This window comes from Ambystoma mexicanum, chromosome 12 (assembly GCF_040938575.1).
Source record: "Ambystoma mexicanum isolate Mex_15411 chromosome 12, UKY_AmexF1_1, whole genome shotgun sequence".
Taxonomy (NCBI): domain Eukaryota; kingdom Metazoa; phylum Chordata; class Amphibia; order Caudata; family Ambystomatidae; genus Ambystoma; species Ambystoma mexicanum.
In genome coordinates, this window is record NC_090936.1 from 522,422,773 (window position 1) to 522,435,967 (window position 13,195).

General features: G+C 45.0%; 1 protein-coding gene across 1 annotated transcript in view; it reads right to left on the minus strand.

Annotated features, from left to right (window-relative positions):
* The window catches only part of LOC138513739 (cystine/glutamate transporter-like), a 128,352-nt gene that overhangs the window by 84,712 nt on the left and 30,445 nt on the right, over positions 1 to 13,195 (minus strand). Inside the window, exon 3 of the mRNA XM_069628823.1 lies at positions 11,909 to 12,024. Coding sequence (XP_069484924.1) covers positions 11,909 to 12,024 — 116 coding nt within the window. The remainder of the gene's footprint in view (positions 1 to 11,908; positions 12,025 to 13,195) is intronic.

A 13,195-nucleotide genomic window follows, 5' to 3' on the forward strand; every position in this document is an offset into this window, starting at 1 on the left:
TTCATTAGGAACTGTCTCGTCCCATTTTGTTTGTCTTCGTGTCCATGTCTCTGCGCCCCGAAACTCGCGAGTTACCGGTGCATTACAAATAAATAAATAAAAATAAAAAAATATGTAACACACTATTAAAATATAAAACAGTGACTTAAAAAGTCCAGCCCATAACCTGAACAAGTGTTCACCACAATTGCAAGATAAGACCTGCACTTCACCCCAGCCCCTTCCCTCGCACTTCTTGTTCTGCACTTGCACAATCCGAATGTCACAAAGCCTAGTAAGAACATTTATGTATCTTTCTCCCTTGCCCCCCCCCATTTTCTGTCTCGTGGCGCCTTGAAACACCACTTGTTGTATAAGCACCTTACAAATTTCCAATCAATACATATATAAATAAATAAAAATAAATAAGTACATTGTCACAGTTACCTGAGGGACTTTAATAATAATATTATGTTAATCCCGTAGAGTTTAACGGAATAAAGTCAAAAGTAAAGATGCAGTTAAAGTTCAGGTACATTTTCACTTACATGCTCCTATAGAAAGAAAAGGGAAGCCAACTATTTGGGGGGTCAGCGTGAATCCTCAAAAGATTCCTGCAACTAAGTTCCACCACCAAAGACTAGGCACAGGGTGGCTACAGGTAAGGACAGTCAACACTTTGGAGATTTATGTGGTCCCAAGTGGCAAGCAAAAGGGGTAACAAGCAGACCCTACGTGCCCTGAGCGTAAGACTAGTAAGTCTAGAAGTTGTGGGGGATATTACCAAAGGCACAAGCTTGTGGTTTAGAAAGCTAAGGTGCGGGTGGAGAGGTGAGTTCCAGGGATGTGACTGTGCCTGTCTGATGGTGTTAAGAGGGAATTTCTAAATTCTGACCTGGTGGGCAGAGGTTTAGGAGGCCACCTCCGGATTAGTGAAATAGGTGAACCTTCTGGACAAGCCAGACCAATCTAGGTAGCTTGGCAGGCTTTCAAGACTAAGGGCCTCATTCCGAGATTGGTGGTGGCTGCCTCCAATACCGGGTCTGGTACCGGTCTTGTTCAATGGGGACTTACTGGTGTATTCCGACCCTGGAGGGACCGGTAAATCCCCCTTGAACAAACTATTCCCCATTCCCATTTGAGCCCCCATAGGGCTCAATGGGAATGGGGAGGGCACTAATAACGGGCTCACGACTAGCAAGCCCGTTATTAGCGCCCTGGTCACTTAGCGGGACCCGTAAGGGACGTGTGGTCAGACCACACGTTCCTTACGGTTCCCGCTAAGGGACCTCGGAATTGGGCGGTAGGGGATTACCAGCACCGGTCTCCTTACCGCCCAACTCATAATGACCCCCTAAGTCTGAGGATTGGTGAGAGTGATCGGAAGCCCATAATGAGCACACACAGTAACAAACCACAAAATACTCTTAGATAAGTGTATATAAAAAATATCTATACATTTATTGTCGGCCGGACCAAATAGACACAAGTAACATTAGCAGTGAGTAAAACAATGATCACACAAATCCTTAACCAATACAATATATATACATTACATTTCCTAGTGCAATTGAGTTATAAGCCACAAACAAAACCTGTGAAGAAAGGGGTGACGTTTAGTACACAAATGGCAATAGGTTATTCTTCAGAGTTTGTTTACTAACTTTCGTGTCCAACCCTAAGAAGAGGGAATCCTTGTGCTCAACAGGACAGTTGTGCGTAAAAACTGCGCAGATGAAAAAAAGAGCGGGTCGTCTTTGCAGGGATGTAGCAAGTCAGGAAGGGGCTTGATGCAATGAAGAATAAGTTCCCACTATTCCAGTAGGCCCTGCCCTTGGCCGCAAAGCAGTATTCAAGTGGTGGGAATAGCTAGGGAGTGCAGGCTTACCCAGCCAAGTTCGAATACCTTTAAGGGATACTCATGCCTAAAAATGATCGGCTGTGCCAGAGGGGCACCAGTAAGTTATGCAAATACTCACCGACCCTTAGCACAATTCTGACCAAATTACGCCAGGTTAGTCGAGGTCACTAGTAGGTTCGAATCCTGCTGTTTCACAGTGCTCCGGCTCTCTGCAGCTGTAGTGGAGAACAATCGTCCATGACGGGACAGTTGCCTTTTCTCAGCTTCCGAAGGAGGTATGAAGAAATGTCTAATGCAGCTCGCTTCAGGGCACAGGAGGGCAGAACAGCAGGTGAACAAAAACAACTGTTACCACTAGGTAGGGACGCAGGAATCGGGGATGTGGGCCATGTTACACACTCTCCTAATTCGGGACCCAGAGGAGCTAGGCCTGCAAAATTTGGTGGTAGAATGCACGAGACCACAAGCAAGTGATGTCCCAAGTCTGGGGTCTGCACTCAAGACGGCAGCGGTTCTGCAGGGATACCCTGAGGTAGAGCTGCACAGTTCACTGGATGGCCCAGGAACACTTCCAAAAGGGCTCGTTCGGTGGGTAAGCAGGTGACGCTGTGAGTAGTTGTTACCACCACTCCAAAGGTGTGCAGCGCCTTGGCAGGCGTTCTTGATCGAAGAAGAAAGCAGGTGTCTGATGGGGCAGTATAGGACAAAGGGTGCCAAGCCCTTCCAAAGTGTCTCCCTTGGGATTACAAGTCTTTTTCTTCATGTAGGAGACTTGGCTCTTTCTGTAGTTTGGTGAGAACACAGGTGATCGACCCGGAATGGCTGTAGACCCCCTTGTCTTATCCAAGATTAGCTATGCAGCAAAATCAAGGACTTCCAAAAGAAGATCTGCTCTCTTGCAAGCATCCCAGACGTGGACCAATCACGGGCCACAGTGATCTCAGTCATTCAGGCACTACAGACATCCTGGCACCAGCAGTGTTGATTGGAACTAGACAGTTCCAGCCCTCTTCCTGGGCACACATACGTGACAGGCAGAAGTCTGAGAAAGAGATCGGTTTTCACGGGAGGCTGCATGCTCAAATAAGGGAAACCCGGGTTACTCGACCTGGGGGAAGGCAAGGGACAAAATGGCCATTGCACAGAACAAACTACTTTTTTGGACCTGGCCACAGTCTTGAGTGAAAACGCTTTTTACCGCAGTAAACAAAAAAAAACAAAAAAACACATTATAAAAACGAACTGCTGCCACCAGCTGGTCCCAGGCACACTTGTACAATCACCAAAAAATCCTTCGAGGGTGTCTAGGGCCATAAAACAAAAAGAGACCCCAGTGCACTGTATTGGAAGGTACATTGTGCACTGTTAAAAAGTTACCAATAATTGGCAACATAGTCAAAGACTAAGGGAAACATAGTTTACCCAGTAGTGACAGTCTGAAAAACGTGTCAGTTTCCCCATAACAAGTGAGCAAAAGCCCAGGGTAGTTAAGCTGAAGGCTGGTCGCCAATGGAAAAAGTCAGGTTAGGAAAGCTAAACAAAAGCAAAAAGTTTGGGGCGTCCATAATTGGAGGGAAAATTGCACAGGATGAAATCTTTCCTAACAGACTGAAGTTCCGCTCTCAGTTTGAGGAGTCGAGATTATGGAAGGTACCTGTATCTGGACTTTGAGATTTCAACATAGAAATAACTCCTCTCCTTTCCATTTCCATTTCCAGCCCTTATTCATCATTGTGGACTCCAAGCAATGTCTGGATGACCCAGCTAAACAAAAGAGGTGATGGCTGGAAGGTGTAGAGTTAATCTTAACTCCTGGAATATCCCTGGGTATCCACCAACACCATTTTTCTTTAGTCTGCCAATCCATTACAAAAAAGAGGAAAGACCACGTGCAAATCTGGCTTGATCACACCCCAGTGGAAATCACACACCTTTGTTGAGCCAGCTCAGCCTTGGGCTATGAGCAGCAGGAGAGCCATGAAGAAAATGTTCCTCTGTCATGTTGCACAGCACAGTGAGCAACAGATACAGACTTTTAGTGTCCACTGTCAAATGAGGTGCCTTCTAAGGATGTGCAGACCTTTTGGACTGGAACAGGTGTGTGGGTCCTATGAGAGACAGGGGTGCCCAAAACACGAACAGGAACAGAGTACGAGTAATGCTCATTGGGGTTCAATGGTGTGCTGCAGTTGTGGTAGGCTTCTCCTTTTTGACAGAGGAAAAGTCTCACCTTATCAGAGTTGTCTTGGTCAACATTGATGGTCCTCTCAGGGGTTCGGATAGGAGTTCCACTAATCAACTATCAATTGGTTCTTAAACCACCTCTGATATACACAAAGGTGGGCTAGTAGCAACCTCAGCCTACCTACCAGGAGACATGCACCATTCAAACTCTTGTTTATCCAATTCTGGATAACTGTAATACAAAGTGTCTCACAGGCACTACATACCTGATCTCCTGGGCGATTGTTGAGTTGAGGCAGCCAGTCTGTTCTCTCGTGTCAGAGTAGTCGAATAGTAATGCAGTGTACCAACCCGACACCTTCCTGTTAAGAACAAGCAGTTGCTGGACCAACTCCCAACAGCATGGGACAGCACCTGCTTTACGTGGCATCAGAACAGTGCAAGCACTGGCAGGAAGGCCAAGCTGAATGTCCAGTAGATGTAGCAAGGAAACAGAGTGCAGGAATCCAACTGATGTTCAGGCAGGAAGGGGGTCCAAATATAATATATATAAATATAATTGGACAATAAATGAATCAAGGGAGAAGGGCATACAGGCAAAGGAAGAACAGGCTGAAGGGCCCCATAAACCAGAACAACAGAGATCAGTGGATGGACCAGAAATAAGGAAAAATAAAGTGGAACAGCAAGGCCAGAACAGGAAGGGAGGTTGAGGAGAGCAGTGAAGCTAGTAACTAACTTGTAGCAAGCAGGCACAATCAGGGAATGGACTGCGTTGAGATGCAGCATGCTGGTAACCATGGTTCCCTGTTATAGTTCCGTGCTGGGATCAAGGCCTAGAACGCGTGAAGACTCAGCCGCAGTGTCAGGAGGACTGCACATGTGGGAGCCTCAAACACGGATGTCAGCGCATGCGCAGACCAGTAAACATGGCAGCGCCCCGGGAGCCAAAGGCCGGGAAACCAGAAGCTCGAACTAAACACCATCGGGAGTATAATCTCCAGGTCAGTGCTCTCCGAACCTAGCGACATTGCCCGCTTGCTCCGGTAAGTGGCATGACAATAACTAGCTCAGGTGCACCATTGACATGGCAGAGGCATGGGTGGGGATATGGGTGCCTGAGACCCTTAACCAGTCAAAACCAATTCCAAGCACAAAGGACAGAGCCCTTCAAGAGGGATTACCATATAGGGTAATTCCTACCTCTGTACAGGAGGAAGTGTGCCAGCCAAAGGCAATGGTTCGCAGAGATAGTGCGTAAACAACAAGATATCCATTTTGGCTATTGTAGTAGCCAAAATACATCTTGCAGTAAAAATAAAAGTGAACAGTAGGCCACCAGTAAAATATATACAATATGGTTAACATTGCCACCAGCCTGTCAGGAGCACACTAAATACAAAAATACTTTTACATAGAAAACGATGGGGGATATGTTACACCTGCACAACTAACTATAGGGACTGCTGTCCTCTGCAAAGGTAGAATGAGGGAGAGGAGCCCCCTGCACTGGCAACCATCCCAAGAACTGATTCTAAGTGGGGTGGAAAAAGTTGGGGTGCTCAAAGAATGAAGCTGTAAAAGCAGCGAACAGGAAAGACTTTCCCAGCAACTGGTGTTGCCCCTGCCCCAACTCCACCAAACAGGAATCACACATGCACTGCACCGCAAAAACAGGTAGGAGACTTACTAGGTAGGAGAGTGCACTTACAGGTAAGAGAGTGCACTAAGCTTCATATTCCATGCCTGGAAAGCCCCTCACAAAACACTGACTGGAAGGTGATAGTAAAGCCCTTAAGCTTCCCCCATGAATGAATGTTCCCTCACCTGCCCATTCAGATATGCATTGTGGCTTCTCAGCAAAGTTCACACATGAAGGCCATCAGTGCCACAAGGCCTTGTAAGCGGCAATAGTGTGCTTTACAAGATCCCTGTAACATAACAAAAACACAGAACTTTGGAGCTCAAGTACTTAAAGATGCTAGATCTGAGGCACAAAGCACCCAACGATGATGTTGGTTTCATATGCTGCTACTGTGAACTTTGAACCCAACACCATCATCGCTCCCACACTGGCAGTGCTATTGCTATGAACTGGAATCTGTGGTTAGTTCTCATGAACACTTTCTCACAAGGTGTGCTCACAAAACATGTTCCTGACCTATTGTTACCACCCCCCCTTTGAGGGCCAGTACTGCACCCTGTTGTAGGTACACTACATGAGCTCAGAACCAATACTTGTGCCTGAGAAACCCTCTGGTCATCATGGAGCATTGGGCCATTTAAACAGTTGGTAATGTTGGTTTTATGTCTATGAGTATGCTTATGTTGGCCTTTTTGATCTGCTAGTATATTTTGTGAACAGTGTTTCTATTCTATTTGAAATTTAACAGATGCAAAACCTGGCCCAAAGGCATTCAGAGCGCAGGGTATCCCATTGTTTTAACAAAGTAAATAAGTTTGTGGTAATTTATTTTGCTGTCCTTACTTCGAATTACTTCATGGCAAAGTAATTGTGTAGATGTAATTAAGGGTTTATGGTTTTAAGGGGGAGGAAAGGGGTAGGGTTAGGGGTCATAGTGAAGGGGGGCGAGGGGTATAAATTGATTTTCTTTTTCTCAAAGTGATGAAAACAAAGTGATTTATTTCATTGTAATAACGGAAATCGAGCATGGTACAGTAATGGAGGCAATTGCTTCACCCCGAACAGAGGGCATTGTTCCTGGGATTAGCAAATTAAATACCTTTTTTAACCATACCGCCAGATAAAGCCCAACCCTGATAGTCCTTCCCCTGGGATAGAGCCTCCCCAGAACTGATCCTATCACAAAATGCCACGCACCAGGAAAGACTGACGCACAGGGAACAACCAAAAGAGAAAAAATGAATTGGAACAACTGCCGAACACAACACCCGGGAACAGACGCATACCAAACGATAACACATCCACCTGTTAAAGGAAACAGGTTGGTGCACCAGAACAAGAACAAAACCGTTCTACCTAATGCCCTACCTGTCAACCTACCACCCACTCAAACAACCTCTATCCTCAAAAATCTCAAGCACACTAGCTGGATTAGAGAATGCCCAGGGGAAAGAGGGAAATGCACAGAACCAAACCAGAAGGAAACTGTGACAACACGCCATACATCACAAAATCACAAAAAAATGGCATGACAAAAGGTACCACCGATGTCGACAGGGAGACGACCATGAAGAAAACATCAACCCAATACGAAACCTGACTCAGCTATTCAACGAAGAAACCCGCATCAACAGACCCGAACACGCAGTCCAATGGCAGAAATTACCAACACCAACATAACCTCCAAAATACACAGCCAAAGACCAAACAGACCACAAGAAACAAAAAGATACACTGCAACCTATTCAACGCCAGATCTATGTCCAAGCACGCTACAGAAATATACGATCTGCTATGCGGCGGAGGGATAGACATTCTATTCCTCACAGAAACCTGGCTAACTCAAAACTACAGGGTAATAGTACACGACTGCCTACCTGCCAACTTCAAACTCAAGCAAGGCAACAGAGAATGAAAAAGAGGAGGACGACTTGCTGTAGCATACAAGAGCCCTCTAAAAATAACACCAGCAATACTGTTAAACATCCCAAACTGTGAATCACTTATCCAACACCTATCTCTAGATCCTCAAACCAACCTAACGCTTCTACGCATCTACGGGCCACTGACCTACGACCTGACCTCTGTGGACACCTTTGTGGAAGTCATCACAAACATGGCCATTAAACATAATCACCTGATCATTCTTGGAGACTTCAACATATGGTTCGAAGAAGAGAACATCGACTTGCCCAAAACACTTACTAATCAATTAGCAACAATGCACCTATGCCAACTGGTGAAAGGAGTGACACACACAGCAGGCCGCATAATAGATGCAATCTTCGGCAACAAAAACCTGGTCACAACTGCACATCCAATGAAAATCCTCTGGAGCGACCACCTCATTATACCCTTCGTGATCCAACTGCCAAGAAAGATAGCTGACAACCGCCCTAAAAACCTTCCCATTCTGAAAGGAAATTGGAGAGCAATTAACAGTGTGGACCTAAATGCGAAAATGGAAGACACTAAACCATCAATCACCATACTAGATGCAGACAACATAGAAGAAAGGACAGACACAATCCTAAAATGGGTCGCGGAAACATGAAATTACATTGCACCAGAAAAACCTTTCACTCCCTCACTAAAGAAAACAATGGCAAGATAGTTCACACCCCATCTTAAAGCACTGAAAAAGAACAACAGAAAACGAGAACAAGAAGGGAGGAAAAACTACAACCAAAACTAAAAAACCTCATATCAAAGATATATTAGACTATACAAGGCCGAAATACTCAAAGTAACAAAGGCATACTACATTGCACGGATTGCGAAATCAAGCAAAACCCAGAAAGAAATGTTCCACATCATAAACAAGATAGGAAACACATCCATGTGCAACAACACACCAACCCCTATGTAAAAACGATGGAATGACCTTGCCGAACCCTTCAAGAACAAAATCAATAGCAGGGTTGGGAGGATAGCTCTGTGGCAACGCGTGGGTCTTGGAAGCAAGACCACACTGAGCAAACATAGGTTTGAATCCCGGACCCGCGCTTAGGGAACAAAAAGAAGGGAAAAAAAGCATTATAAATAACCTACCCTTCCACAATGAAACTAGCGCCTAGATACCTACGCGTTATGTGCACTGTAAATAAATGCAAAAATAAATAAATAAATCCAGCAAATCACACAAAGTGAACCAAAAAGCACATTTGATCACCTCAACCAGCCAACAACGGAACCACCTACCAGACTAAACCACCTCCCACCCATATTGACAGATACATTCTACAGCCTAGTTAGCAAAAGCAATAGAACAGGCTCTCCAGCAGACCCCTTCCCCCTAGACATTTACAAAACCATGCTGACCCAGAGAACACAGCAGAATACTACCTCAACCTCTTAAACATCTCACTAGCAACAGGAAACGTGCCACACACCTTCAAACTCAGCCTACATCAAGCCACACCTTAAAGACACAACTGGAAATATGTAAAAGACTCAACCAACTACAGAGCAATTTCCAATATTCCATACCTGATGAAGCTTATGGAAAGCTACGTCTATGAACAAATCTTGGAATACGTAGAAAGCAGCCAAGCTGTTGGATCAAGCACAAGCAGGCTTTAGGCCCATGAGAGGAATGGAAACTGTGCTACTATATGGGACAATCTAATGATCAAAGTAGATTCTTACACAAATTTAGCACTTATACTGCTCGATCTCTCAGCAGCCTTCGGCAAAGTCAACCATTGTACTCTCATCAAAAGACTAGAAGATATTGGTATCGGCAACACAGCTCTCCTCTGGCAAAAATCAATCTTGACAGAAAGAACAGAAACAACCTGGCTAGCAACTTTCCAATCAGCACCTCAGAGAACAACATGTGGAGTCTCACAGGGTTCATCGCTATCGCTGCTACTCTTCAACATCTATATGACCGAACTGATTAGCCTGCTCAAAAAAATTGCCTCACCTGCTACATGTAGGGGGACGACACTCAAATCATCTATAAAATCCACTCCAGCGAAGAACAAAACACAACACTCACTGACTGACTCAGTGAACTAAACCAGTGAATGAACACCAACAGCCCTAAACCCAACCCGAACAAAACAGAAATCATGATTGCGCCCAAAGACCCGGTGAACAAGCATCCCATTCCATGGCCCATCGAGCTGGGAAACTCACCAGAACCATCATAAATCTTAGCATCCTAATGGACAATAAATTAGGACTAGAATCACAAGTCAACACAGTAATCAAGAAATGCTTCTTCCACCTACACACAATCAAGAAGATACTTCCCTTCTTCTCCTTCACAGACAGAACACTCGCCATCATCTCTCTCATGTCAAGAATAGACTATGCCAACAGCATCGACCTTGGAATGCCAGAATACCTCATTAAGAAGCTACAACGACTACAGAATGCAGCAGCAAGACTAATCGTTAGACATACTAGAAGAAAACACATCACACCAGCGCTAAGAACGCTGCATTGGCTACCGTTCCAAAACAAATCTTCTTCAAAACTATCTGCATAACACACTGAGAGATCCACGACCAAGAGGTGGAATTTATACAGAGGAAAACCTCCATCTACAAACCAACATGAACACTGAGATCCGGCAACGACATTCACCTCAAACTGAAACAATACTCAAAAATAAAATTGGGGCATCAGCATTCTCCTGCATAGCGGTGGAACTCTGGAACTCAATCCCAAAGGAAATACGAACAACACGAGATCACCTGAAATTTAGGAAACTGGTAAAAACATGGCTCTTTAATGCACGAAACTGAATAAAACATTGGAGCAACAAAACCCACCACTGCAATGCAAGAGAACCGTACGAGACGCCAATGCTCAAAGAGGATCCACCCTGAAACCAACAGAAATATGACTGTGCCAAAGGGCTAACACAGTGTAAAAACATTGCAGACAACCCTTGACTAACCTTACCAAAACCTAACACTCAGCATACCCACCACCCAACACAGAAGTAACGTGACACAGCCCTTCAACAGAAAAACACCAGAACCGCAGGCACTCTACCAGCTCTCCACAACACCCAACACACAAATGAAACACCTGCATACAACCATCCACAAAAACATCACACAAACGTCAATCTTCCAACATCATACCAGCACACAGTGACCGTTTTTTCTGAACTGAAGCTACCATCAGAACATCAAAGCTCTCTTGCGCTTTCCCCTTTCAATCCTACTAGTCTACCATCCCCACCCTCTTCCTTTTCAGATCTGCCAGAGTACCTGGAGACCATGAAAAATGGCAGCGTTGCATGGTACAAGTCTCATTAACATAACATACCTGGAAATCCCTGCAAAGACTCAGAAGCCCATGTTGCTCTTGTGTGTAATTTGACGGCGTGGATCTGGTATGTTTGCACTGAGACATAGCCAGGTTCCTGCTACCAAATTTTCATCATTTGCAAAGCGGAATGCAAAAGACGCAATACACGTGTGTACGCTACCTTTTGCCCTGCACTTTTGCACTACGCCATGAAAAGTGAGTAGACACTGCCTGGTATGCTCACATGCATTTACTTTTAAATGCGAGCATGGCAAGCAGCCATCACAATTACACTTAAAGCCTGCCCGACATGAGCGCGACATGAGCGCGAACATGGCTGGCAGCATGAACACTGGATCCCTATGGGGTTCGCCAGCTTTATGCATAAAGTTGGCAGACCCCATAGGGATGTCCAGCATTTGCGCCTGCATGAAAATGCATGCCGGCACAAATGCTGGTGCATTTGTATGACGGAGAGGAAAGGAGGTGGCGGAAACGCAAGTTGCATTCCGCCCCCCACCCCCTCCACCATACACATGATTGAATATGAGCCGTATTGTGAATGAATGGCGTAAAAGCCTTACACAAGGCTTTACATATGTCATTCATTTATGTTATGCCCCCATTGAACATGAGCTTCAGGGCACATAAAGGCAACCTATACACTCATATATGTAGACAGCATTGAACTCACAGTTCAGGCACCATTTCTTTTTTTTTAAATAAATATATAGCGCATACATATATGGGGAAAGTTTTTGTTAGAAAGACACCCCGCTATCAGTGGGTTTACATTGGACGCTCAAGTACACTTGTTTTAAAAAGCATTGTATTTTATTTTCAAAGGCATCAAAAGCTGTAGATTGCGAACCATTCATATATACGTAGGCACATATATATATATATATATATATATATACACACATATATACACAAACACATACATACATGCATGCATACATACTTACAGACTCCCATGGCAGTGATGAGCTTCACAGCTAGCCCTGGAGCATGGCAGGGAGTAAAGAGAGGTTCGATGACATAGCGCCCAAAAGCCAATGACACAACATCGATGTTGGCGGGTCTGGAAGAAAACACACACTATAAAAGATAATTCTCGTTCACCAATACATTATTTGGTCACCTATAAAACACAAGGTTTCTGAAATATCTAATACTACCTTTTAGTGCAGCGTTTAGGAGGACGACGAATCTTCCATGAAGCTCCACCTAAACGCCTGATAGCATTATTGCTGTTTTTGCTTTTTAGTTTAAAGGTCAAATCTTGCTATTTTGCTTTTTGGTTTAAAAGTCCGATCTTGTTTTACTCTTCTAACTTCACTTGCTTTGCACTTTGCTTGTAATTGTTGCTTCTCTGTAACTTGCCGGCCCAGTGACTTCACTGCTCTCTTACCTGCCACTCCCCCAGACCCCTTCCCTTCTCCCTCGTATTTTCTCACTACCACTCTCATGGCGCTTTCTGTTTCTCCTATATTTTCCAACTGCTTCGCCATTGACTATCCTTCTCTTCTCACTACGTCTGGTAGGAAGAAGTTCAAAAAGGATATCTTGGCCTCCAACCCTAGTCTCCCTATTGCTGACACCTATTCCAGCGCATCTGCAAGACAGAAACTCACTGACATCCTCTTTGTCGTTCCTTCGCCAGATCTATGGACTCTTCATATGATCTCTGTGCTCTGTGCTGTCTCCTCCTCTCCCATTTATGGTGGCACCCAATGGGAAACTCTCATGGCTCCCTTCGACTCCTCTAAAGTCATCATTAATATCTACCTTAATGGCACTGTCATGGTCCAAGGCCCTCAGGCAAATCTCCTCCTCTTTGACAAGTGTTTCCCTTGCCTCATCAATTTCCTTTCATCTTCTGCTGTCCCCTCATCTACCCCCTTGGCTACCTTGCCCTCTCTTCCCTCCTCCTCTGCTCCACCTCGGGCTCCTGCTTCACCTCTGCAGGGCATACCTCTGATTTGTAACCCTCCCCGGAAGGTCTTTAAGGCTGGCAACCTTCTTCATCTAGCCACTCTCAACTCACTCTGCTGTCAAACACTGACATCTGCCACCTCCTGGAAGAACTTGACCTTAATGTCCTTGGTTTAACCGAGACATGGTTCATGGCCAGCTCTGTCATGCCCATCCACTGGTACCTTACCTGCATCGAATGGTCAGGCAATTTGTACCAGAATTGACCCAAAGGGTCAATTAAAGGAAACCTCACCTGGAACCCCGGCACCTGATTA